The sequence below is a fragment of the Anomaloglossus baeobatrachus genome, chromosome 3 (assembly GCF_048569485.1).
Source record: "Anomaloglossus baeobatrachus isolate aAnoBae1 chromosome 3, aAnoBae1.hap1, whole genome shotgun sequence".
Taxonomy (NCBI): Eukaryota; Metazoa; Chordata; class Amphibia; order Anura; family Aromobatidae; genus Anomaloglossus; species Anomaloglossus baeobatrachus.
Window position 1 is genome coordinate 495,346,255 of NC_134355.1, and position 26,950 is coordinate 495,373,204.

The 26,950-nt window shown below is 43.1% G+C and overlaps 1 protein-coding gene across 1 annotated transcript in view; it reads left to right on the forward strand.

The window, feature by feature from the left end:
- Nucleotides 1–26,950, forward strand: part of BCHE (butyrylcholinesterase) — a 131,915-nt gene that overhangs the window by 78,546 nt on the left and 26,419 nt on the right. Inside the window, exon 3 of the mRNA XM_075340658.1 lies at nucleotides 18,781–18,947. Within this exon, the coding sequence (XP_075196773.1) occupies nucleotides 18,781–18,947 (167 nt within the window). The remainder of the gene's footprint in view (nucleotides 1–18,780; nucleotides 18,948–26,950) is intronic.

A 26,950-nucleotide genomic window follows, 5' to 3' on the forward strand; every position in this document is an offset into this window, starting at 1 on the left:
ACAAATGTTACATATCACATGAGTTGGGCGATCTTTTTCGATGTGAAAAAAGGCCCAGGCTAGGCAAGGCTTAGAGGCCATGCGACCTGTTGATCCACCCCGAATAATGCTCATAGGCAGAGTGGTGGCTGAGGATGCAGTTGTAGACGTGCTACCATTGCTCCGACTCTGTCCAGGAAGGCGCAAGGTAACTTCGTCGTCGGTTGCATCCTCCTCCACCGCCTCTGTTGACCTCCTCGAGTGCCTGACTGGGGGTTGACAGTAGGTGGGATCTAGAACGTCATCATCAATTGTTGTGTTCGCACTCCCCTCCCCCTCAGACCGAGCCTCTTCTTGCCCTGACCGAATATTTAAGTTGTCATCCCAATCGGGTATCTGCGTCTCATCTTCATCAGTATGTTCCTCATTGTCTATAACCACAGGTGTTACAGTTTGTGACAAAGGGTCAACATTATGATCAGAAACTTGGTCCTCACGGCCTGAATCTGAGTCACAAAGGTTCTGGGCATCACTGCAGACCATTTCCTGTTCTGTACTCACTGTAGCTTGGGAGCAGACCTCTGATTCCCAGGCTATAGTGTGACTGAACAGCTCTGCAGACTCAGCCATCTCAGTTCCACCATACTGTGCAGGGCTGATGGAGACTTCAGAGCTGGGAGAAATCAAGTGTGATTGGGATGACAACTCAGAGGAATGGTGTTTTTTGGATGCGGTACTTGAAGTGGCTGAGAGGGCACTTGTTGGACCACTTGAGATCCATTCAAGCATTTTCCTTTTTTGCCCATCATCTACCTTTGTTCCTCTTGTTCGTGTCCGTAAAAAAAGGAGCACATCGGATTGTCCACAATAAGTAGTAGACATCTTACTTTTGCTAGTAGATGGTCTATCTTCAGCAGATGATAATGGAGCTTTGGCACCTTCCCCACTGACAAAACCTTTTTTGCCTTTTCCACCACGCCTCTTCCCCTTTCCACCAGCATCTGTCATTTTGCCACTCATGTTGATTGCGACAAGATTGTGGACTGAAAATGTGGTAGTAAAAATTGAGAGGTGGTGAAGATTGCAGTGGTGGTCTAGCTTTATTAACAGCAGAATAATAAAGAATAAATATCCCTGACAATGTAACTTAGTTATAATTCGTTGGAGTGTGCAACGCAGGCAGACGTGCTGCAAATGTCTTGGCACTAGTGGGACTATAGCAAAGTCCAATAGCCACGTATAGGATGCCACTAGGTTCACTGAGTCTGTGCTAGTATAATGGCTTAGTTATAATTAGTTGGAGTGTGCAACGCAGGCAGATGCGCTCTGCAAATGTCTTGGCACTAGTAGGACTATAGCAAAGTCCAATAGCCACGTATAGGATGCCACTAGGTACACTGAGTGTGTGCTAGTATAATGGCTTAGTTATAATTAGTTGGAGTGTGCAACGCAGGCAGACGTGCTGCAAATGTCTTGGCACTAGTGGGACTATAGCAAAGTCCAATAGCCACGTATAGGATGCCACTAGGTACACTGAGTGTGTGCTAGTATAATGGCTTAGTTATAATTAGTTGGAGTGTGCAACGCAGGCAGACGTGCTGCAAATGTCTTGGCACTAGTGGGACTATAGCAAAGTCCAATAGCCACGTATAGGATGCCACTAGGTACACTGAGTGTGTGCTAGTATAATGGCTTAGTTATAATTAGTTGGAGTGTGCAACGCAGGCAGACGTGCTCCAAATGTCTTGGCACTAGTGGGACTATAGCAAAGTCCAATAGCCACGTATAGGATGCCACTAGGTACACTGAGTGTGTGCTAGTATAATGGCTTAGTTATAATTAGTTGGAGTGTGCAACGCAGACAGACGTGCTGCAAATGTCTTGGCACTAGTGGGACTATAGCAAAGTCCAATAGCCACGTATAGGATGCCACTAGGTACACTGAGTGTGTGCTAGTATAATGGCTTAGTTATAATTAGTTGGAGTGTGCAACGCAGGCAGACGTGCTGCAAATGTCTTGGCACTAGTGGGACTATAGCAAAGTCCAATAGCCACGTATAGGATGCCACTAGGTACACTGAGTGTGTGCTAGTATAATGGCTTAGTTATAATTAGTTGGAGTGTGCAACGCAGGCAGACGTGCTGCAAATGTCTTGGCACTAGTGGGACTATAGCAAAGTCCAATAGCCACGTATAGGATGCCACTAGGTACACTGAGTGTGTGCTAGTATAATGGCTTAGTTATAATTAGTTGGAGTGTGCAACGCAGGCAGACGTGCTGCAAATGTCTTGGCACTAGTGGGACTATAGCAAAGTCCAATAGCCACGTATAGGATGCCACTAGGTACACTGAGTGTGTGCTAGTATAATGGCTTAGTTATAATTAGTTGGAGTGTGCAACGCAGGCAGACGTGCTGCAAATGTCTTGGCACTAGTGGGACTATAGCAAAGTCCAATAGCCACGTATAGGATGCCACTAGGTACACTGAGTGTGTGCTAGTATAATGGCTTAGTTATAATTAGTTGGAGTGTGCAACGCAGGCAGACGTGCTGCAAATGTCTTGGCACTAGTGGGACTATAGCAAAGTCCAATAGCCACGTATAGGATGCCACTAGGTACACTGAGTGTGTGCTAGTATAATGGCTTAGTTATAATTAGTTGGAGTGTGCAACGCAGGCAGACGTGCTGCAAATGTCTTGGCACTAGTGGGACTATAGCAAAGTCCAATAGCCACGTATAGGATGCCACTAGGTACACTGAGTGTGTGCTAGTATAATGGCTTAGTTATAATTAGTTGGAGTGTGCAACGCAGGCAGACGTGCTGCAAATGTCTTGGCACTAGTGGGACTATAGCAAAGTCCAATAGCCACGTATAGGATGCCACTAGGTACACTGAGTGTGTGCTAGTATAATGGCTTAGTTATAATTAGTTGGAGTGTGCAACGCAGGCAGACGTGCTGCAAATGTCTTGGCACTAGTGGGACTATAGCAAAGTCCAATAGCCACGTATAGGATGCCACTAGGTTCACTGAGTGTGTGCTAGTATAATGGCTTAGTTATAATTAGTTGGAGTGTGCAACGCAGGCAGATGCGCTCTGCAAATGTCTTGGCACTAGTAGGACTATAGCAAAGTCCAATAGCCACGTATAGGATGCCACTAAAAAACACTTATTGTGTGCAAGTATAATGGCTTAGTTATAATTAGTTGGAGTGTGCAACGCAGGCAGATGCGCTCTGCAAATGTCTTGGCACTAGTGGGACTATAGCAAAGTCCAATAGCCACGTATAGGATGCCACTAGGTACACTGAGTGTTTGCTAGTAAAATTGCTTAGTTTAAAAAACTTGGAGTGTGCAATGCAGGCAGATGTGCTCTGCTAATGTCTTTGCACTAGTGGGACTATAGCAAAGTCCAATAGCCACGTATAGGATGCCACTAGGTACACTGAGTGTGTGCTAGTATAATGGCTTAGTTATAATTCGTTGGAGTGTGCAACGCAGGCAGATGCGCTCTGCAAATGTCTTGGCACTAGTGGGACTATAGCAAAGTCCAATAGCCACGTATAGGATGCCACTAGGTACACTGAGTGTTTGCTAGTAAAATTGCTTAGTTTAAAAAAGTTGTAGTGTGCAATGCAAGCAGACGTGCTCTGCAAATGTCTTTGCACTAGTGGGACTATAGCAAAGTCCAATAGCCACGTATAGGATGCCACTAGGTACACTGAATGTTTGCTAGTATAATGGCTTACTTAGAATGAGTTGGAGTGTGCAGAGGACAAGAGGGTACAGTGGCAGGATTGTGGTGCTCTGGGTAGAGGAATGGAAGCCTGCCTTTCTATTCCCTCCTAATGGTGAAATGCAGGGAGGAAATCCCTGACCTGGGCTACACAGACGCTGTTGCTGTTTGCAGGACCTGTCACTTATGGCTCTCTGACCCTGCCGCTTTGAGCCCTTAAAAGGACTGCTAGAATGTGCTCTCCCTAAGCTGTCTAACGCTGTGTATGCAGCGCATACAGCTGTATCGGCTATAGGACTCAGGAGGACGGAGCTGCGACACTGATGTCTGACACCAAAGACGCAGAAGGCAGATAATGGCGTTCGTGAAGAAAATGTCCGGTTTTATAATGCAGGGACATGTGACATGCAGATCCTATCACACATGCCGTTGCTTCTCTGGCTCAAAGTCCACTTAGGTGTGTGTGTGTCTGTGATTGGCTGACATGCTGGCCCGCCCCACAAGACGCGCGCGCTTAGGGAAGGAAGACAAGAAAAAAAAAAAAAAAAATGGCGATCGCCATTATAGAAACAGCAGTGATCTGAAGGCGCTGTTCACGCACACTATACACTGAAATGTGATAATAGTTTGATTCACAGAGTGACTTACACTATTACAGCAGAAACCAAGCTAGGATTTAGCTGTTTTTTGGCTGCTAGAACCGTTCTCGAACGTTTCTAGAACTATCGAGCTTTTGCAAAAAGCTCGAGTTCTAGTTCGATCTAGAACATGCCCCAAAATCACTCGAGCCGCGAACTGGAGAACCACGAACCACGAACCGCGCTCAACTCTACTCAAGACGTAGCGGATGCCCCCGTGTTCCAGTCGCAGGCCTAGGTGTAAAAAGATCTTTGGAAAGGTCTCTGTACTGTCCCCTCATATATTTATACATTGTGATTAGATCCCCCCTAAGCCTTCATTTTTCCAAACTAAATAACCCCAAGTTTAATAACCTGTCTTGGTATTATACAGCCCACCCATTCCTCTAATAATCTTGGTCGCTCTTCTCTGCACCCTCTCCAGTTCAGCTATGTCCTTCTTATATATCGGTGACCAGAATTGTACACAGTATTCTAAGGCGGGCTTTGCACGCTGCGACATCGGTAACAATGTGTTACCAATGCTGCAGCGATAGTCCCGCCCCCGTCGCACGTGCAATATCTAGTGAAAGCTGCCGTAGCGATTATTATCGCTACAGCAGTTTCACACGCACATACCTGCCGTGCGACGTCCCTTCCTAAGGGGGCGGGTCGTGCGGCGTCACAGCGACGTCACACGGCAGGCGGCCAATTGAAGTGGAGTGGCGGAGATGAGCAGGATGTAAACATCCCGCCCACCTCCGTCCTTCTCATTGCAGCCAGCGGCAGGTAAGGTGAAGTTCCTCGCTCCTGCGGCTTCATACACAGCAATGTGTGCTGCCGCAGGAGCGAGGAACAACATCGCACCTGTCGCTGCACCGGCATTATGGAAATGTCGGAGGCTGCAGCGATGATACGATAACGACGCTTTTGCGCTCGTTCATCGTATCATTTAGGATTTACACACTACGACATCGCAAGTGACGCCGGATGTGCGTCACTTTCGATTTGACCCCACCGACATCGCACCTGCGATGTCGTAGTGTGCAAAGCCGCCGGAAGTGCGGTCGCACTAGTGACTTGTACAGAGGTAGAACTATATTTTTTTCATGAACACTTATACCTCTTTTAATACATCCCATTATTTTATTAGCCCTGGCAGCAGTTGCCTGACACTGTCCACTAAAGTTAAGTTTACCATCCACCCATACACCCAAGTCTTTTTCTGTGTCTGTTTTACCCAGTGTTCTACAATTAAGTACATAATTATAAATTTTATTTCCTCTACCCAAGTGCATGACTTTACATTTATCTACATTAAACTTCAATTGCCACTTCTCAGCCCAATCCTCCAATTTACATAAATCTCCCTGTAATATAAAATTATCCTCCTCTGTATTGATTACAATGCAGAGTTTAGTATCATCTGCAAATATGGAAATTATATTCCGCATGCCCCCAACAAGGTCATTAATAAATATGTTGAAAAGAAGCGGGCCAAATACTGACCCCTGTGGTACCCCACTATGAACTGAGACCCAGTCCGATTACGTACCATTAATAACCACCCTTTGTTTCCTATCACTGAACCAGTTTTTAACCCAGTTACACATATTTTCCCCATCCCCATTATTCTCATTTTATGTACAAACCTTTTGTGTGGCACCGTATCAAAAGCTTTTGAAAAGTCCATATACACAACATCCGCTGCATTTCCCTGGTCTAGGCTTGAATTTACTTCTTCATAGAAGCTGATCAAATTAGTTTGACAGGATCGATCCCTCATAAACCCATGTTGAAACTCTGTCATAAGGTTATTTTTCTTGAAATACTCCAGTATAGCATCTCTCAATAAACCGTCAAGAATTTTACCAACCGTAGAGGTTAAGCTTACCGGCCTATAATTTCCCGGCTCAGTTTTTGTCCCCTTTTTGAATATTAGCACCACATTTGCTATGCGCCAGTCCTGCGGTACCGACACTGTTATTAAGGAATCTGTGAAGATTAAAAATAATGGTCTATGTATCACAGCACTCAATTCCTGTAGTACTCTGGGGAGTATGCCATCCGGGCCCGGAGATTTGTCAAACTTAGTGATTTTGAGGCGGCGGCGTACTTCCTGCTGGGTTAAGCATGTAATATTCAAGGATGAATATATGGTGTTGTGAATGTTAGTTATGTTTTGGCTGCTGGGAGGCTCCTTTTGGTGGCCAGGAATGGTTTGGACTTGGACCAGGTGTGTTGGGCAGTGGGTGTTTCCTTTGCTAACGCTCTGCTTATTTAAATCCTGGTCTGATTGCAGGCTGTTGCCGGATGTCAGTTGTTCTTTGTATCTCCAGCCCGCCTAATCCTGCTCTACACCACATCTTCCCCAGATAAGTGCTTGCTCTTTATTTATTGTCTGGTTCTTTTGTTTATCTGGGTTTGTCATTTGCTGTGGTTGGTTTCAGTTTATTTGCTTGCAGGGATTTTCCCCCTTAGTGGATTGTTGAGGAACTCCCTGCAGTTCTGTGTGGAGTATAGCTCCTTTGGGTCCATGTGTTTGTGGCTTGTTGACTTTGTTATGATTCTTGTTTTCTGTTCATTGGTATGACAAGGGCACCTGGTATAGGACGGAGTTCAGATCGTGCGATCTGAGGGCCTTTTTGTACTCTCAGGAAGTTGGTATTTTGCAGGGTTTTTCTCTTTCCACATCAGTCCCTTTCCTGTCTTTTCCTATTTTAGTCAGCGGGGGCCTCACCTTTTGCTAATCCTGTCATCTACCTGTGTATTGTGTTTTTCCTATATCACCGCAGTCTTTGAATGTGGAGGGCTAGCTATTCTTGTCTATTTTCTGAGGCAGAGAGTTATTCATCTTTCCTACCTTTAGGATAGTTAGTTCTCCGGCTGGGTTCGCGGTGCACAGGATGTTAGTTCACCCCTCGGCTACTTCTAGTTGTGATGGTTAGTAAGGGGATGGCGGCCAGATTAGTTGCCAATGCTCTTATCACCTTTTGCCAATGATTTGTGGTGGTCTTCCATGGTTCCGGATCATAACAATATGGTATCACTGGTCATGTCATCTGCCATGGCATTTTCTTGTATAAAAACCATAGAAAAAAAGTCATTTAGCAGGTTGGCTTTACCCTCATCCCCCTCCACCATTTCACCATCATTTCAAGACTATTTTTAAGGGGGCCAACACTATTGCTTTTCAGTTTTTTACTGTTTATGTAGTTACAGAATATTTTAGGATTAGTTTTACCTTCTCTCGCAATGAGTCTCTCTGTCTCAAACTTAGCTAACTTAATTTGCTTTTTACATATTTTATTTAATTTTCTATAATTATATAATGCTTCATCACTACCTACCATCTTTAATTCTTTTAAGGCTTTCTGTTTTTCTTTGATTGCTTCCCTTACAGCTCTATTTAGCCACAGGGGTTTCCTCCTATTTCTAGCATGTTTGTTACCATAGGGTATATTTTCTGCACAAGCCTTATTCAGGATCCTCATAAAAGTCTCCCATTTGCTTTGTGTACTTTTATTACTTAGTACATCATCCCAGTTTGTTGCACTAAGATCATCTCTCTACCGTTTAAAATTTGCTTTCCTGAAGATCAGTGTCCTTGTAGCCCCTCTACTATACATATTACTAAAGAATACATGAAAACTTATTATTTTGTGATCACTATTTCTCAAGTAACCCCCAACTTGTATATTTGATATGCGGTCTAGCCTATTGGTTAGTACAAGGTCTAGTAGTGCTCCCCCTCTTGTGGGGTCATGTACCATTTGTGAAAGGTAATTATCTTTCATTGTTATCAAAAATCTATTTCCTTTGCTGGAACTGCAAGTTTCTGTTTCCCAATTTATATCAGGATAGTTAAAGTCCCCCATAATAATTACCTCTCCGAGACTCGCTGCTTTATCAATTTGCTTTATGAGGAGATTCTCTACCTCTTCCATAATATTCGGCATCTTATAACACCCCTATCAGTATTTTAACTTTCATTCCCCCCCCCCTTATCTCCACCCACTACCAGTAACTGTCTTGCCTACCCTGCACTCCTATTTCCCCCCTTACTGGAGCAGACACTCCTCTGGCGTTCAGAGGTCATGCCTTGCTGCAGCAATGCTACCCATGTAATGACATCCCCCTCAGCTGCCAAGTTTGCAAACCTATTGGGGTGTGTCAGTTCAGGACTAGCCTTCCTAGCACTTTTCCCTTTACCCCCCTTTTTAACTGTCACCCAGCTACCTACCTCACCGTCCTGCCGCTCCCTACTACGATCCTCCCAGACATCTGACCAAGCAAGTTGCTGCTCAGTGAGCAGCAAACTCCTTTCCATGTTGCTAACGCATCTCAGAGTTGCAAGCTGCTCATTTAGATCCAGTATCTGGGCTTCCAAATGTGCAACTTGCGCACATCTCGAACAACAGTATGCACCCTCGAACGGCTTTTCAAGGACTGCATACATGATACAAGATGTACACTGGATCGCATTAGCAATAGTGGAGCACATTTTCTAATGGAGATAGCACTAAACAAATGTTAAGTAATTAAACAACTAAATTCAAACAATTCTACTCACACTTTTGCTCACACTTTGTTCACTAACGCTCACAATGAAGATACAGTGCAAGTTTCCAGAAGCACGAGATGGACACAATATATGGGCACTACGATGAACTGGGCGCGACAAGGACGTATTTGAAATTTTTAGTTCTGCAACATTCACTGCGTTTGAATCAAAGGGTATTTTTCCACAGACTAAATCCTCACTACACCCATAGATGATTTCCCAAAGGGGCATACTTTTCAAAATGTGGTCACATAAGGGATTTTGTGTTGTTTTTGCACTTAGGAGTTCTGCAAAGGTAATCCGCAAACTATTCTAGGAAACTGTGCTGCAAAAATCAAATGTTGCTCCTTTCTCTCCAAGCCCTGTCGTGTGGCTAATCAGTACCTACACCGTGTGCAGAATTATTAGGCAAATGAGTATTTTGTTCATATGATAATTGTTATACATGTTGTCCTACTCCAAGCTGAATAGGCTTGAGAGCCAACTACCAATTAAGTAAATCAGGTGATGTGCATCTCTGTAATGATGAGGGGTGTGGGGTAATGCGATCAAAGCCCTATATAAGGTGTGCTTATTTATTAGGCAACTTCCTTTCCTTTGGCAAAATGGGTCAAAAGAGAGATTTGACGTGTTCTGAAAAGTCCAAAATTGTGAGATGTCTTGAAGAGGGATGCAGCAGTCTTGAAATTGCCAACCTTTTGAAGCGTGATCACCGAACAATCAAGCGTTTCATGGCAAATAGCCAACAAAGTCGCAAGAAGCGTTTTGGGCGCAAAATATCTGCTCATGAATTAAGGAAAATCAAGAGTGAAGCTGCCAAGATACCAATTGCCACCAGTTTGGCCATATTTAAGAGCTGCAACGTTACTGGAGTTTCAAAAAGCACAAGGTATGCCATTCCCATGGACATGGCCAAGGTAAGGAAGGCTGAAAAACGACCACCTTAGAACAAGAAACATAAGATAAAACATCAAGACTGGGCCAAGAAATATCTTAAGACTGTTTTTTAAAGGTTTTATGGACTGATGAAATGAGAGTTACTCTTAATGGGCCAGATGGGTGGACCAGAGGCTGGATCAGTAAAGGGCAGAGAGCTCCACTCCGACTCAGACGCCAGCAAGGTGGAGGTGTGGTACTGGTATGGGCTGGTATCATCAAAGATGAACTTATGGGACCTTTTCGGGTTGAGGATAGAGTGAATCTCAACTCTCAGACCTACTGCCAGTTTCTGGAAGACAACTTCTTATGTAGTGGTACAGGAAAAAGTCAGTATCGCTAAAGAAAAACATGATTTTCATGCAGGACAATGCTCCATCACATGCATCTAACTCCACAGAGTGGCTGGCCAGTAAAGGTCTAAAAGAGGAAAAAATAATGACATGGCCCCCTTGTTCACCTGATCTGAACCCCTTAGAGAACCTGTGGTATCTTATAAAATGTGAGATCTACAGGGAAGGAAAACAGTACACCTCTCGGATCAGTTTCTGGGAGGCTGTGGTGGCTGCTGCTGCACGCAATGTTGATCGTAAACAGATCAAGCAACTGACAGAATCTATGGATGGTAAGCTGTTGAGTGTCATCATAAAGAAAGGTAGCTATATTGCTCACTAATTTTTGGGGGATTTTGTTTTGGCATGTCACAAATGTTTATTTCTAAATTTTGTGCAGTTATATTGGTTTACCTGGTGAAAATAAACAAGTGAGATGGGAATATATTTGGTTTTTATTAAGTTGCCTGATAATTCTGCACAGTAATAGTTACCTGCAAAAACAGTTATCCTCCTAAGATAGACAAATCTAAAAAACCCCACTCCAACTTCCAAAAAATATTAAGCTTTGATATTTATGAGTCTTTTGGGTTGATTGAGAACATAGTTGTTGATCAATAATAAAAAAAATTCTCTAAAATACAACTTGCCTAATAATTCTGCACACGGTGTATAGTCACAACTTGGGTTATTGTTCGGCTTAGGAGAAATTGTGTACCATACTATAGGACCTTTTTCACGTATTCTTGTGAAAATTGGAATTCTGGGATTAAAGCAATATTTTAGTGGCAAAATTTTTTTTTTTTCACCTCCCAATAGTACAAAATTTTGAGACACAGCTGGGGTGTCGATATGCTCACTTCTCCCCTGGATGAATTCATGGAGGGTTGCAGGTTGTAAAATAGGGTCATTTTGTGGGGATTTCTGCTGTTATGGCACCTCAGGGGTTCTGCCAATGTCACATGGCACCCGCAAACCATTCCAACTAAATCTGAACTCAGATATGACACGCATTCCCTTCTTCACTTTGCACTGTGCCTCAAAAGTAAAATATATAACAGTTATAAAATTCTGTAAAGCCCCTGGGGGTTCAAGGGGGTCACCAAACATTTAGATAAATTCCATGAGGGTTCTAGTTTCCAAAAGGGTTTACATGTGGGGAAATTCCACTATTTAGGCACCTCAGGGGTTCTAAAAACGTGACATGGCATCCGCTATCCATTCCAAATAATTTTATACTATAAAATTCAAATGGCACTCTTCTGAGCCCTGTTGTATACAAAAACTGTTTATTTCCACCACATATAAGGTATCAGAGTACTCAGGAGAAATTGCACAATAAATTGTATGGTGCATCATCTCATGGTACCCTTGTGAAAATGAAAGATTTGCAGTTGAAGCATCAAGTTTTTGCAAAAACATATTTTTTTCTTTTCACGGCTTATGGACATAAAATTCTGTGAAGAACCTGGGAGTTCAACATGCTCACCAAATATTTAGAAACATTCCTTAAGGGGTCTAGTTTCCATAATGAGGTCACCTGTTGGCGAGTTGTTCTGTCTAAGGCACATGAGGGGCTCCCCAAATACATATATATATATATATATATATATATATATATATATGTATATATATATATATATATATATATATATATATATATATATATAAATATATATATACACAGTCATGGCCAAAAGTTTTGGCTCCCTTGAAGTTATTCCAGAAAATCAATTATTACTCCAAGATAATTATTTCTATTACACGTTTTGTCATACACATATATTTCCTGTATGTGTAATAGAGCAACACAAAGAAGTGAGGAAAAAAAGCAAATTGGATACAACTAACCCTTTCATAACCCTTTATGTACCTATATGTCATAGAAGTTGATCCGCTCCCAACCAATGATGCAAAAGTGCGTCATGGCAATTGCAGGGGTTCCTGTGCTGTAAATTTGCAAATGTCACCGGATCTCCAGCTGATATTACAGCCGGGAACCGGGTCTCACTGCCAGGAGTGGTGCCTGCACTGCTCCTGACTGATTAACCCCCTAAATGCTACAATCAATGTGAATGCATCATTCAGGTGGCAGGGAGAAGGATTGCTTACCTCTTGCTGGTCATTGGTTCCCCGTAATGCAATCACAGGGACCTGCTCGCTAACATGGTAAACCTGGGTCATTACCATTTGATGACCCTATCTTATTGAGCTATGGATCACCTCACAGACTATGCCAGATGCACTGACAGATCTAATCCACTGTAGTGATCAAGCCCTGCAGTGGATTAGATCAGTGATCAAAGTGCTAAAAGGGGAAGTCCCATAAAGGGGCTAAGTAAAAAAATTGAAAAACGTTTTAAAAACTGGTAAAAATTTTTCAAAAATGTGAAAATAAAGAGCTTCCCCCAAAAATTCCAATATATATGTAAATTTATAAAAAAAACAACAAAAACTACACATATTTGGTATTGCACATTCATACCAACCCAAGCTATAAAACTGTCACAATAGTTAACCCCTTCAGTGAACATGGTATAAAAAAAGCAGCAAAAACTGTTTTTTTATCATACAGCTGACAAAAAGTAGAATAAAATGCAATCAAAAAGTCATATATGAATAAAAATGGTTATGCTGAAAATGTCATCTTGTCTTGCAGTAAACAAGCAACCATACAGCTCCATTAACATAAAAATAAAAAAGTTATAGCTCTCAGAATACAGCAATGCAAAAACTGATTTTATTTTCAATAAAATAGTTTTTATGGTGTAAAAGCGACAAAACAAAAAAATTAAATGAAAGTGGTATCTCTGTAATAATTCTGACCTGAAGAATAAAACTCTCTTATCAGACATTTTGGTGAATGGCTTAAAAAAACCCAACAAAAATACTATATCTGAGTTGCTGTTTCTTCTTGATTCTAGCTAACAAAAAGCAGAATAAAAAATGACAAAAAATATTAAGTGGCTCAAAATGGTGCCAATAAAAACTCCAACTCTTCTCACAAAAAACAAGCCGTCATATAACTCTCTCAGCAGAAAAATATAAAAACTATAGCCTTCAAAATCCGGTGATGCAAAAAACCTGTGTTTGTGTTTATTTGTTTTCTTTTTCAGTATTAATAATGGGGGTGGGGGTTTCATAGATGCCTCCTATTACTAATCTAGGGCTTAGTGGCAGCTGTGAACTGTCATTTCCCCCTTATATTACCCCAATTGTCACTGCACTAGAGCTATTGGGGTGAGCCTGGTAAAGTGCCACTGTCAAATCTAATGGATGCGACAATAATGGACTGATATTTCGAGGCTGGGGGGCCCGGTAACCATGAGTCTCCCCAACCTGAGAATACCAGAACACAGCTGTCAGCTTTATCATGGCTGGTTATCAAAATTGGGGGGACTGCACGCCATTTTTTAAAATGATTACTTTCAATAATTTAAAAAAAAGCTGCATAGGATCCCTCTTATTGTGATACACAGCCAAGATAAACACAAGGCTGAGAGCTACAGCCTGTATTCATATGCTTTAACTGTGCAGGTTATCATAATAAGCGGGAACACTGTGCCAATTTTTTAATTTATTTATTTATTTTTACACCAGTTTAGAGACACAGACAGCGTGTGTGATTCCAAGCAATCACAGACTTTGTCACACAGGGTGTGGGTGCAGTCTGACTGCAACCAATCAGAGACTCCAGGACTGGTGGTGAGTCGGGGAAGCAGTCAATATGTATGAGGGTAACGAGCAGCTCTCAAAGTAGTATTACAGCCGTGTGAGAGACTTGGAAATATAACGTTCCTGCCCTAATCCTTGTAGCCCTTTTTACCACAATTTTAAGGCATAATATTTGGGTCTCCCTAGACTTAGAAGGAGATTGGTGTCCGGGCAGAAATTCGGGATTAATTCTAGTCCCGAATAATTTTTTTTTTTTTAAATCCGCCAATCCCGAATATCTGCGGTTTCGCCCATCTCTAGTTATTAGTAGTCAAAGCTGATATTAATAATTAATAATCAGAACTCTCCTTTTACTGTTGGCAGTAACCACAGTTATCCATTACCTATATTAGTTATTGCAATAAAATCTCCAAAACACATTTGGTACATTAAAGTGGACAGCCCCTTTAACTAAGACAATGGGACTTTGAAAACTTGTAAGTCAGAGATTAGAGTCACTTTACCTTGAACAGAAAGTACATTTCCCTGAGACTATATGATACGTTACCTTATACTATTCCATTTTAGATTTTCCATGTTCAAATTATACAATATTCATTATTCTTTTTTAAATTGTATGGCATCTCCTTTACTGATGTTCCTGTAAATGTCCATGCCATGGGCCATGAAATTGCCTTTTATTTTTGTTTGAAATTGGTACATTGATGATCAACCCTCTGCCACTCTCCTTTACCCCATAATAGGATTAGCTGCTATCACAGGACAATTAAATGTATTTATGTAGTGTGTCTTTATGTGCTGAAGCTTGCTGAAGGATTTGACTAATGTAAAACTTTGGTTATTTGCAAAGCAGAGTTTTGGAGTTCTGAATGCTCGACCGTCATTGTCAAAGTAATGAGACTTCATAGTAATGATCCTTTCTAAACAAAGATAGCCTGATAATCTGCAAATTTCATTTTCATATTTATGTCTAAAGTAGAAATGATACTACTACTACTACTACTACTACTACTACTACTACTACTACTAATAATAATAATAATAATAAGAAGAAGAAGTAGAAGAAGAATGACAATAATTACGATTGTATGAATCTTATTAAAGATGTGTTTAGAATTTGCTTATCTTCTCTCTATTCCTCATTTAATTTATTAATTGCCCGTCCTTGCCTAACATTGAAGTTAGAAAAGTCCATTTAAGGGTTTCATGTACTTTTTGTTAGTTGCTAGATCCATTATCCTACTTCACCTTGATGGACATCTGCACTGCATTCAGTTAATCTAAAGCTGTCACTGTTCTTAAAGAGTTATTGTAATGTGTGTGAAATTAAGACAAATATTATTGATGGAGTTGGTTTGAGGAAGGTCAAAATTCATCTTCCTGATATCTTCTTTAACTACTCCAATTTCCATCGATTTATCTGAGTAGTGTTTTTTCAGCTACTATTTTGTGAACCGGGGAGCAATAAATCATGACAGTTCAAACAACTGAACTTATTAATTCTTATGGGATCTTTTTGCATCCAAAAACATTCTTCAAAACACTAGGGATAACATTCACTAGAAAAGTCTGTAATTTGAATATCATTTTGTGGTCAATTTTTACAGTTCCTCAGGCTGTAAAATAAAATGTCCATTAATCTATAATTTGCATATGGATCTTTATGGAACGACTTCCATGACTGAAAGTAACAGACATCATGCAATCCATAACTCTCAAACCAATCCCAGGGCTTCTCTTCCACCAGATATGATATATAACTAGTAAAGAAAAATTAAAACTTCCCAATTTCTTACACAACTGAACTAATCAAGAAAACATTATGAGTCAGACCTGAATTACCATTCTTTCCAGTACATTTAACAGTGTACACTTGACCCTGCAGTCAGAGCCTGCCTCACTTACTCAATGGGGCTTATATGATACAATCACTAAATTACCTGACATAACTTTTCTGCATACATGTTAATAGGCAGCTGAGAAGATATTTACTGAAAGTTTTGGTGATGCATAATATTTCAATTTTTATGACATATATTTATGGTTTTTAAACATATTACCAAATTGAAAGAAGTGGCTCATGATATCCCCCACAGATAATACAAAAAATGCCCTTAAGGCTATGCGCGCATGCTGCGGATTTACCTCGGATTTTACCGCAGATTTGCTGCAGAAAATGTGTCTAACATTGCTGCAGTCATTCCCCACCAAAACGTATGAGTATAACAAAAATGCTGTGCGCACACTGCGTTTTTTTATACCTGCGGATTTACTTGTGGAATTTCCACTGCGGAATTAATGTGCATGTCACTTCTTTACTGAGGGTACCTGCGGTTTTTGCCATAGATAATAGTAAAAATCCGCAGGGATCAACCTGCAAAAAAACTGAAGCAAATCCGCGCCAAATACGCACCAAAATCGCACCAAAATAGCGGCAAAACCGGATGCAGATTTAATTTCAGTTTTGGTGCAGTTTTTTACCGCAGGTGTGGAATTCTTTCAGAGGGTCTAGATTTTCCTTAAGAAAAAGTCAATTTCTAGTGCGCACATGGCCTTAGTCTTCAATTCTGCAAGCAGCAGGGCTCAGCTCCTGAATGATTGTGCACATATATCAGTGTAAAGACTCATAGTCTTACTATTGGGCCTGTATTTCACTCTTAACGCTTAGTCAGTAACTGTGCTCTGTTGCTTGCAGAAGCTATTTCTAGGGAGCAGAGGACATACATTTAAGTGAAGACTTAATAAAACAAAGTCTGGGGATATTTTTGTTTCCATATTGACTTCTTGATTTCAAATACTTAATAGCCTAGCTTAAAGGAGTTGTCAACTACTAGGACAACCTCTTCTGCTTTCATGTTTCCCCAGCGACACCGCTGGAACTGTGCTGGCCGCAGAGGAGAGAAATGACTTTTTTTTTCACCTGTGGGAAACATGTGAAATCAGAAGGGGTTGTCCTAGTTGTGAACAACAGCTTTAAGACCAATCAGAATAATGTTCACATATGACATAAGGAGCCCTTTACTTGCTTTACTTTTAGAAGTGTTATAGTTTAAATTCCATAATTATATTATGAGTTATTGTTTCCTATATAACAGAATATTAGAGATGATCAAATAATTTTTAAATTGAATTTGCGTGCTTCACTGAATTTTTATAAATAATTAAATTCATTACAAACCTATTTATATTAATTCAAAAATACTTCAATTGTCTTGAAAAGACATTTACAACACTTTGAGGACTCCTGGACTCAGGTGATATCAAGTTCTTTAATGCTAATACAGTCTTAGCAATACTAAAGCAACTTTAACATATATGACTAGGAGTAAACAGTGGTAATGTGTTAAAATGGAAAAAGATCTGTGGCGCTCAATGGTAGAAAAAATCCTTTATTTCATTTACTTAAAAAAAGTCTCACCAAAGAGACTGCAGCATGAGGAGAATGAGTGCATAAGGTATGGAAGTGTAAAATATGTGAGACAATGACCATTTCACATGTATGTGCGCTTCTACAGGTCTAAACCATAGAAGAGCACACATGTGCGAAAAGGCTGTTATCTGACGTATTTTGGATTTCTGCACCTTATGCCCTCTCTCTCATGCTGCAGTTTTTTTGGTGACTAAATGAAATGTCTTTTACTGGTAAATGACATGGATCTTTTTCCATTTGAAGAAACACTGTTTTCCATGCATCTTGGGACAATCAGCTAAGTAGCACCTGTGATCCTTACTTCATTGTAGACCACTTCAGGAACGGTGAGTTTACTCTTTTGCTATAATGCCAAGGTTGCATTATTTTTCTTGTCTATATGATGGTAACATCTTTTCAGTGCTGTGTTGTCACACATTATCTGTAATGATTATTGAATGTTGTATAGCTTTCTCTCCCTATCTCTATTTCTAATCTGTGCAATGTCACATCTTTTCATTATCTATCTTCACAACAAAATGGCTGTTGCATTCCCTGACTCTAATTTTATAGAGGCTATGATAGTCCATCCTGACTGATTGGCTGTGGTATACATGTGCTGTGATAACTGCAAGACTCAGCATCATGTGAGTCTTCTTTGGCTGATGCAATCTTCTGCATAGTGCAAAATACTAGCTTTCATTTTAGATGATCATACTGGCAAATCAAATTTAAAACTGTTTGAAATTCCCAGGTTGTTAATTTTTAAAAATCAACATAAATTCAATTTGCATCAAATGAATTCACTCATCTCTGTAGAATGTGCATTTTCAGGTGGTAGGGGGTAGCCACTGTCAAGGGGTAGTCAATAATGGTTTGTGGGGTTTATGCCTTGAGTGATGGGTGCTAAGACAGATGTCAACAAGTTCATCTTCCTTAGCAAGCATATATGGATACAAGGATAAAGTGATAAAATGCATTGTTCCTTGAGTGAGTGAAATCCTAGCTATGTTTCTGGTTCCTATTCGGTATGTATTGGCTGCCATTAGGGGATGTCACCCAGCATCTGTTAGCCTGAGATAACTTTGACAGAGCTGACTTGAATATTAAAAGATGTTACACAAGTTGATGTCTCTAAAACTTGTCTGTCGAAGTCTCATTTTTTTTTATTAAAGGTATTGTATAGGACTTACTATGCAATTGACTTGTGTTGCTTTTCTATCTTTTATTTTTTCATGCATTTTTTATTTAGAGATGTGAAAATGTCTTAGTATAGCAACTCAATTCTGTTGATCTGTATTTCTAAGCTTGATAAATAAGGTACAGAGCATAGCACAGTCTGCGCGGAGTACTGATAAATGCAACAACACAGTGCAGCATTCAGAGCTTTTAATTCTGAGCGATAGTACAAGCATTTGTTGTGTGTTTTGAATATGGATGAGTAACCAAATGGCTGCTGATATAAAGTGCGTAATACAAAATATGAACAGAGTATGTAATAACAGTCGTTATGTTCAAATATCTCTCGTTTAGCAATCCAAATGGGGCACAGTCTCAGGAAAACAGATGGCCAGCTTTCACACTCGATGAACAACATTACCTTATGTTAGACACAGAAGACTTAAAGACAAATCGGAAAATGCGTGCCAAGCAGTGCAGATTCTGGAACAAATTCTATCCCCAAATTCTACAGATAACAGGTAAATATATAGCAAAAAGTTTAAAACTTCATAAACAATGTACTGTTCAATTAAACAATATTATCTTTTTTTTACAATAAGGATAACATGATTTCAACTATTATAATGTTTGCAAACAGAATAAATATCCAAAAAGTGAAAAATAAGAGGAGTGAAAAATTAAAAAAATAATAAAAATATATATATTTTGCTCACCTTGTCCTAGGTTCTTACCATAATCATTATGCCACCGCAATTGTAGTAAATGACTGTATGAGTGTGAGGCCATGGTTGTGCAAGAAGAAAAATGCATTTTATTGATGTCAATAACAACAAAAAAGACCAAGTGAGACTCAATTAGGTACGTGGGCCTGAGCACCAGACAAAACAAATCACACAGGAAGAACCAAAGATGTGTTCAGAGAAACTGGGAGCTGCAGTTGAGCTGGCATAAGTAGTCTGGTGTAGGGTCTAAGACATGTGAGTATGATGGGTGTCATCAATATGGCTTCACAATACATGTCAGTCACCAGCCAATTATACATATTTATACACATCCTGACCTGCAGTAAGAAGACGTCACCGTATCAGGAGAGAAATTCAATATCAAGATTTTGGAACAAATGTTAGTTGACAATGTTAATTATAGCAGGAAAGCATCCTGACTAGAGTAGTGCCCCCTGGTGACAAAAGTAATTCAGCTAGGAAAGTGGGCAGGTGATTGCTAGCTTCAGAGGAACTTTAAAGGGAACCTTTCAGACAACCTGACTCCAGGGTAAAAATGATAAAATTGGGGCGTGAGCAGCCTCCACAAATACGGCAGGTATGTTTTTAGTGTCAGGATAGCGGGACGCAAATCACATATATTTTACCTTAATTCTGGGACGTGCGTATCAGCCCATAACTAATAACTAGTCAATGGAAGACAATAGACCATCATGTTTCCTAGCTATAGATAGATAAAAACATAATGGGACACATGATGGTAATATTTTCCATGTTGGATGCTCAGAGGCCGAGATATGAGGAAAGCTGTCATTTCATAATTTTCTGGAACCTGAAAGCACATCCCATGTCCAGCCGTGTCTGAGGTCACCAGGTTGGTGGCATGTGGGAGGTACATGGGTTATTGAAAACTAAAGCAGACATTTTATTTTAGAGGGGGTTCTTCTCAGAGAGGTCATATCCTGTAAATTTGTGGGGAGTCCCAAGGAACCCAGTGGCTCCACAGTGCCTACCCTGTACTGAACCAGCACCAGGCTTAATCATAAGGAACAAGGTAACTGATTAATCTGTATATCTACTTGCACCTATATCTTATTTGTAACTGCATTTCTGACCATAATATCTGTACATTCATTGTGTAAACATTATTTTATCTAGTGTGCCCTTATGGCGCTTGAATATATAATTTAAACTTAGGATTTCCTTTTATCTCCATCCATGAATCCCATGTCTGTGTGCTTGGTTTAGTATTACATGCTACCTGGGCTGGTTTCTGGACCGATATAATCCTGCTAATAGACCAGGCTTATATCTAATGAGGAACTGGTGGCAGACTATCGGACCAGCAAAATTCTGTTTCACTGCGGCTAGTGTAAATACTAGAGGTGCGCAACATACATTAATATTACCACCGCAGTGGTGAAATTAAAAAAAAAATCGCTGGAATGGTGCTTTAAAGGGAATGTTCCTATAGGATCAGGCCTACGAAGCCATCTATATAGATATGTAGATTATAGAAAGCAGAATAAAATTATATCTTGGTATTTGTGAGCTGATGTCTTTTTCCAAAGAAATCCCCAGTATTCTTATATGTACAGTTGAAACCAGAAGTTTACATTCACTTTCTAAAAAGATACATATGCATGTTTATCTCACTATCTGAAGTGAAATTAAAATTAGCCTTTCCCATTTTAGTTATTACCAAAATTATTTATTTTTGACAAATGGCAGAATAATGAGAGAAAGAAAATGTTTTAAGGTACGTTTTATATGTGTCGCCCGGGGACCAGGGTACTCAGATCCGGGCCACGGGGTCACTTCTGTGGGTATCACGGTGGCGTGACCCGGTCTGTGATCCCAGGCTCCACAGTAAAAGAGGATTTGGTAAGGGAGATTGTCTGTGACGCCACCCACGGTTGTGGTGAGATAGGAACACCACCGCTGCTCTGGACGGGGATCCCGGGAGTGATGGTATGGAGCAGCTAGATGTTAGTTCTCCCCTCCGTGGGTAGGGGGTTGGTTGTCCCGGGGCCCGGTGAGGTAGGTGGATGGGTAGCAGGCGGGTTATGGGGCCTGGTGAGGTGCAGAGTCGCGGGGGCAGCGCGGTGCCTCACGGCACGGTGGTACTCACTCAGCCGGTAATGATGATGACACAGTTCTCAGTAAAACACACAGCTGGATGGACAGGTCCCACAGATGGCTGCGGTTGTTGTTTCTCCCCTAACCCAGTTTGGTGGTGTAAGTCCTTTCTTTCACCTCCGTGCACACTCCTCCTGCGTTCCGGTTTCCAGCTGGCTCCCCGGTTCAGTACCGGTGGGCCACCGCCCAGCCCTGGCTACCTACGGTTCCACCAACTGTCTTCCCGGCTCCCTGCAGACGGCCACTACCGTCTGCCTGACTTTCTGTACGAGGGCCCTAGGCTCCAACCTAGGCCCCTGGCTATGTCTGCCTCTCTGCAGACCTCCTCTCTCTTCCTCTGCCTGAACTTGACTGGGCTCGTTTCCTGCCTCAGGCCAGCCAAACTCCTTGGTGGGCGTCTCCATCTCCTGACTCCGCCCACCTTTGGTGTCTGGCTGAGCCCGAGGAAGAAAGCAGGTTACTTTGGGGATGTCTGCTGTGAACTGCTGGGGGTGTGTGTTGTAATCTGTGGCCCCTGGCTTGTCCAGGGTGCCACATTGCCCCTTAGCAAAATGCAGACCGTCCGTGGGCTGCCCATCCATCACCGGTTTTATTTTTCTTTTAACTGCAAAAAGAATAAAACATCAAAACTCAAGCATTCCCTTGCAAACCTCCCACAACGGGATGCACATTACTTCAATGTTGCAACAAAAATTAACATTTTTAATAATGGCAACGGAACGGGTCCTTTAGTCACCCACCCAAACAACCTGGTCCTGATGCTGCCCCTAAGAAATGGGCAGCACCCCTTGACCCCAGTCCAGAACCAGGCTCCCCAGACAGTTAACGGGATGGGTGCTTCGCTGCCGTTGCGGCCGGGCGGACTGCCGGAGCCGTTGTCATCTCCGTCGCGGCCAGGCGGACTGCCAGGGCCGTCGTCATCGGCGGTGCCACTGGGATGGAAGCCGGGACCGGTGGCAGGGCGTTGACAAAGGTAAGACCTGGGGACCCCAGGTCTGGGCCCTCCCTCGCAGACGCTGCGAGCTCCGCTACCGGAGACAGGGGTAATGGGTCGGTCGGGGCGTTGGCCGCGGGCACGGGCACCGAGGTTTCAGCGGCGCCGGACGGACGGGACATCTCGTGCAGCGGTGTTCCAGGAACCAAACACTGGCAGAGTCCTGGCGTCCCTGCTTCCACAGCCGCGGCTACATGCGACCAGTCGCCATTTCGTCCCCCTTAGCCTCTTTTTAGCACTTCCTCCTTCAGGGGGCAGGGCTCCACTTTCGCGCCTTTCCTGCTCGGGGAAGACGCTCGAGTGGGAAATTTTTCGCGCCCAAGATGGCGGCTTTGCAAAACTTTCGGCCGGACACCTCCGGCGGTAACAAGGCGCACCTCTCCCAAACGGCAGAGCGGTAGGATCCTGTTCGTGACGCCAAATGTGTCGCCCGGGGACCAGGGGTACTCAGATCCGGGCCACGGGGTCACTTCTGTGGGTATCACGGTGGCGTGACCCGGTCTGTGATCCCAGGCTCCACAGTAAAAGGGGATTTGGTAAGGGAGATTGTCCGTGACGCCACCCACGGTTGTGGTGAGATTGGAACACCACCGCTGCTCTGGACGGGGATCCCGGGAGTGATGGTATGGAGCAGCTAGATGTTAGTTCTCCCCTCCGTGGGTAGGGGGTTGGTTGTCCCGGGGCCCGGTGAGGTAGGTGGATGGGTAGCAGGCGGGTTATGGGGCCTGGTGAGGTGCAGGGTCGCGGGGGCAGCGCGGTGCCGCACGGCACGGTGGTACTCACTCAGCCGGTAATGATGATGACACAGTTCTCAATAAAACACACGGCTGGATGGACGGGTCCCACAGACGGCTGCGGTTGTTGTTTCTCCCCTGACCCAGTTTGGTGGTGTAAGTCCTTTCTTTCACCTCCGTGCACACTCCTCCTGCGTTCCGGTTTCCAGCTGGCTCACCGGTTCAGTACCGGTGGACCACCGCCCAGCCCCGGCTACCTACGGTTCCACCAACTGTCTCCCCGGCTCCCTGCAGATGGCCACTACCGTCTGCCTGACTTTCTGTACGAGGGCCCTAGGCTCCAACCTAGGCCCCTGGCTACGTCTGCCTCTCTGCAGACCTCCTCTCTCTTCCTCTGCCTGAACTTGACTGGGCTCGTTTCCTACCTCAGGCCAGCCAAACTCCTGGGTGGGTGTCTCCATCTCCTGACTCCGCCCACCTGGTGTGTCTGTCTGAGCCCGAGGAAGAAAGCAGGTCACTTTGGGGATGTCTGCTGTGAACTGCTGGGGGTGTGTGTGTGTTGTTATCTGTGGCCCCTGGCTTGTCCAGGGCGCCACATATATTTTCTACAAAGTCAAACGTTTACATACATTCCTGTTCTGCTGATAGCTGCACGTTCTATCTCTTATTCAAAATATCAGTTTGTTGTCTGGCATAAAAGCCGTCTTCAAAGGTGTCTACTAGAAGCTTACTACATTGTAACAACATGACAGTCAAGTAGATTCGGGGGAGTTGAGATCGATAGCAGTCAGAAGTCTAAACTGTATGGGCATATCCTTCATACAGTATATCCTCCAAACAATATGTTCATTAGTAACTATTATTAAAAAAAATCAGTATAATTCAATATAGAATGCACAATTTTTATTTAATTAATTAATTTTAACTTATATAAGTCTGTGTCAGTTATAACTTACTATTCTTGATAATACATTTTTTTGTTACATCAAACTCTGTACAAGGACAATTTATTTTAATTAGAGGTGGAACAGAACACACTAATCTTACTTTATTAGCGACAGTCTCATTTCTGTCTGAGGTAGTCATTTCACATGGATTGATGAGGTCAGTGTTAATAAGATGCATGACTTATGATTTGATTTGTGTGACCTTATCACTAAGAAAGTAAACAGGTGGCAATAATATATCACACAGTGTGTCCTTCTACTGCCTTTCAGGATGGGAATTCCTCCATGGAATTGGAGTGTTACATTGGATTGAATTTCTATGAAGTAATTAACCAGATCAATTATGTATGAAGACATATGTTTAATGATGTTTATGTTTCTATTGTCACAGGTGTTATTATCAAGGGCTGTTTTATTACATTAAGCTCTATTGAGATTCTCAAAAGCATAACAGCCCAGAATAGTAGATATTCTGAGCAGTAAATGTGATTTCTAGGTGAACTGAAATAGAAAAGTTTTCTTCTGCAATTAAAAGGCAGAATAATATAAGTGGAGATACAGACAATGTTCACCATTCATTTGGCAGCAGTATTACCGTGACTGCTTTCACGGCCGTAGTTTTGTTTTACTGTATGTAACTTTATTGGAGTCTTACTGTTCCCTCTTCTGTTCCCTGATAAAGAACATCTCACTTTGCCGGCAGCTGGCAACAAGTAGATGAGCGAATAACCCACGGTTCTGTGCAGGGGACAATTTGCTCAATTTGGACAATAATTTTTCCTTCTGTGCTTTAGATTACAAATCTATTGAATGGCCAATAAAGTCCTAATAGCAATGTTAGAGCATAAGATACTTTGTAATATAAATATATTTACAATTTATCAGAACATTTGCTTCAAAAGAACAACATGTTTATATGGGGAAATTTAGCTCCATTTAGTTTTGTTCATTTGCACATTATTTTCAAGCTTATTTCCATCTTTAAAGACCCCTCATACATACAGTATTATACCAATGTTGTCTGAACAATGGCAGGATCTGACGACAGTCAAATGTATGGGTGTTGCGGACGGGGGCTGGGGCCGCTGCTGGGGCTTCTCGGATCCAGGTTTGTTACAGCGGCTCGAGTGGTGGCCGGACCCGGGCTCGCACGGCCATCCGTCCTCACAACCATAGGAAGGGAGTATTTACAGGGGATGGTTTTGTTGGTGACGCCACTCGTGGGTTGCGGTGAGAGTTGGTTGCACCGTCGCTGCCTGGTGATGGAGCACCCAGGGCTGATGGTGCGGGGCAGCAGGAAAGACTCCCCTCCACGGGTATGGGAGGTGTAGTCCCAGGGCCCAGGTACATGGGAGCAATGGTTGCTGGAGGGGACGTGCCGGGTTGCACCGGGGGTAAATGGTGTACTCACAGTTCAAAGAATCGCACACAAGTCCAGTGGTAAACGAAATTGCCAGTGACCGGTCATCTCCGGCGGGTGTATTCGCGTCCTACACCGGGGTGTAGCAAACAGGGGTCCCTTCCTCCTGCACTCAGTGTTTGTGTCTTCACTGGGACAACTCCGCTTGGAACGGGGAAGTCCACTCCCGGTACTGTGTATGTTGGGAGCTGTGGCCCGCGAAATGTGACCCTTGGGATTTCTGTGGGTTCTGACGGACAACCTATCCCCCATATTGGGCTGCTGCTTCGCTCTCTGGGATTCTGTGGAACAAGGCCTGAAACCTTGTCCCCGGCTGGTCAATTAACAAGGAGGCTTGCAACCGTCCTCATCCTAGCGTCCAGGTACCCCGACTGTGCACGGCCTCCGGACCGGATTCCTGCTTTCGGCACCGGCGGGCTACAACTCTGCCCCAGTCCCCTTTAGGTCTCCCGTGACTGGATCTCCATTGCCTGTGGTCCTGCTTGCCATCTGCCACCTAGTCCGGTAGTCCAGGGGCCCCAACCCCTGACTCCACTGCACTTCCACACTCCTCCACTGTCAACTGTCAGAACTCAACTCCCAACTAAAACTGTCATGTTCCCGCCCCTGACACCTCAGGACCCCTGGGTGGGCACTCCCATCCACCTGGTCCCACCCACTGGTATGCCCTTATTCTCATGAAGGGGTGACTAGGCTTTACTGGCTGTGTGGTGTACTTGGGTGTGGGTTTTGTGTTGGTATGCCAAGGAGGATGGAGCTTTGTACCTGAGAGATTTGTACAACCTCTGTGACTACCTGGTTTTGCCAGGGCGTCACATTAGCACCTCACAAATTGCTCTCAACAGATGATGTCAGCTAACAGAAGACTAAAGGGGGCTTTACACGCTACGACATCGCTAATGCAAACTCGTTGGGGTCACGGAATTGGTGACGCACATCCGGCCGCATTGGCGATGCCGTTGCGTGTGACACCGATGAGTGATTTTGAATCGTTGCAAAAACGTGCAAAATCGCTCATCGTGACATGGGGGTCCATTCTCAAAAATCGTTACTGCAGCAGTAACGAGGTCGTTCCTCGTTCCTGCGGCAGCACACATTGCTCCATGTGACGCCGCAGGAACGAGGAAGCATTCCTTACCTACCTCCCGGCCGCTATGCGGAAGGAAGGAGGTGGGCGGGATGTTACGTCCCGCTCAGCTCCGCCCCTCCGCTGCTATTGGGCGGCCGCTCAGTGACGTTGCTGTGACGCCGCACAGACCGCTCCCTTAGAAAGGAGGTGGTTCGCTGGTCACAGCGACGTCGCCGGGCAGGTAAGTAGTGTGATGGGTCTGGGCGATGTTGTACCCACGGGGGGCGGGTACCCACGCTGGCGATATCGGGACCGATATCGCAGCGTGTAAAGCCCGCTTAAGGCAAGTCTAAATTTGGACAACCATCCTTTAGCTCTTAGGGAATTAAGACATTGCAGAGGAGTCTGGCAGTTGTTCACTTACAGAGAATACAGTAGCATTCAGCCAAGCATTCCTGTGTATGGGCTGTATTTTTCTGACAGCTATCTATTTTTG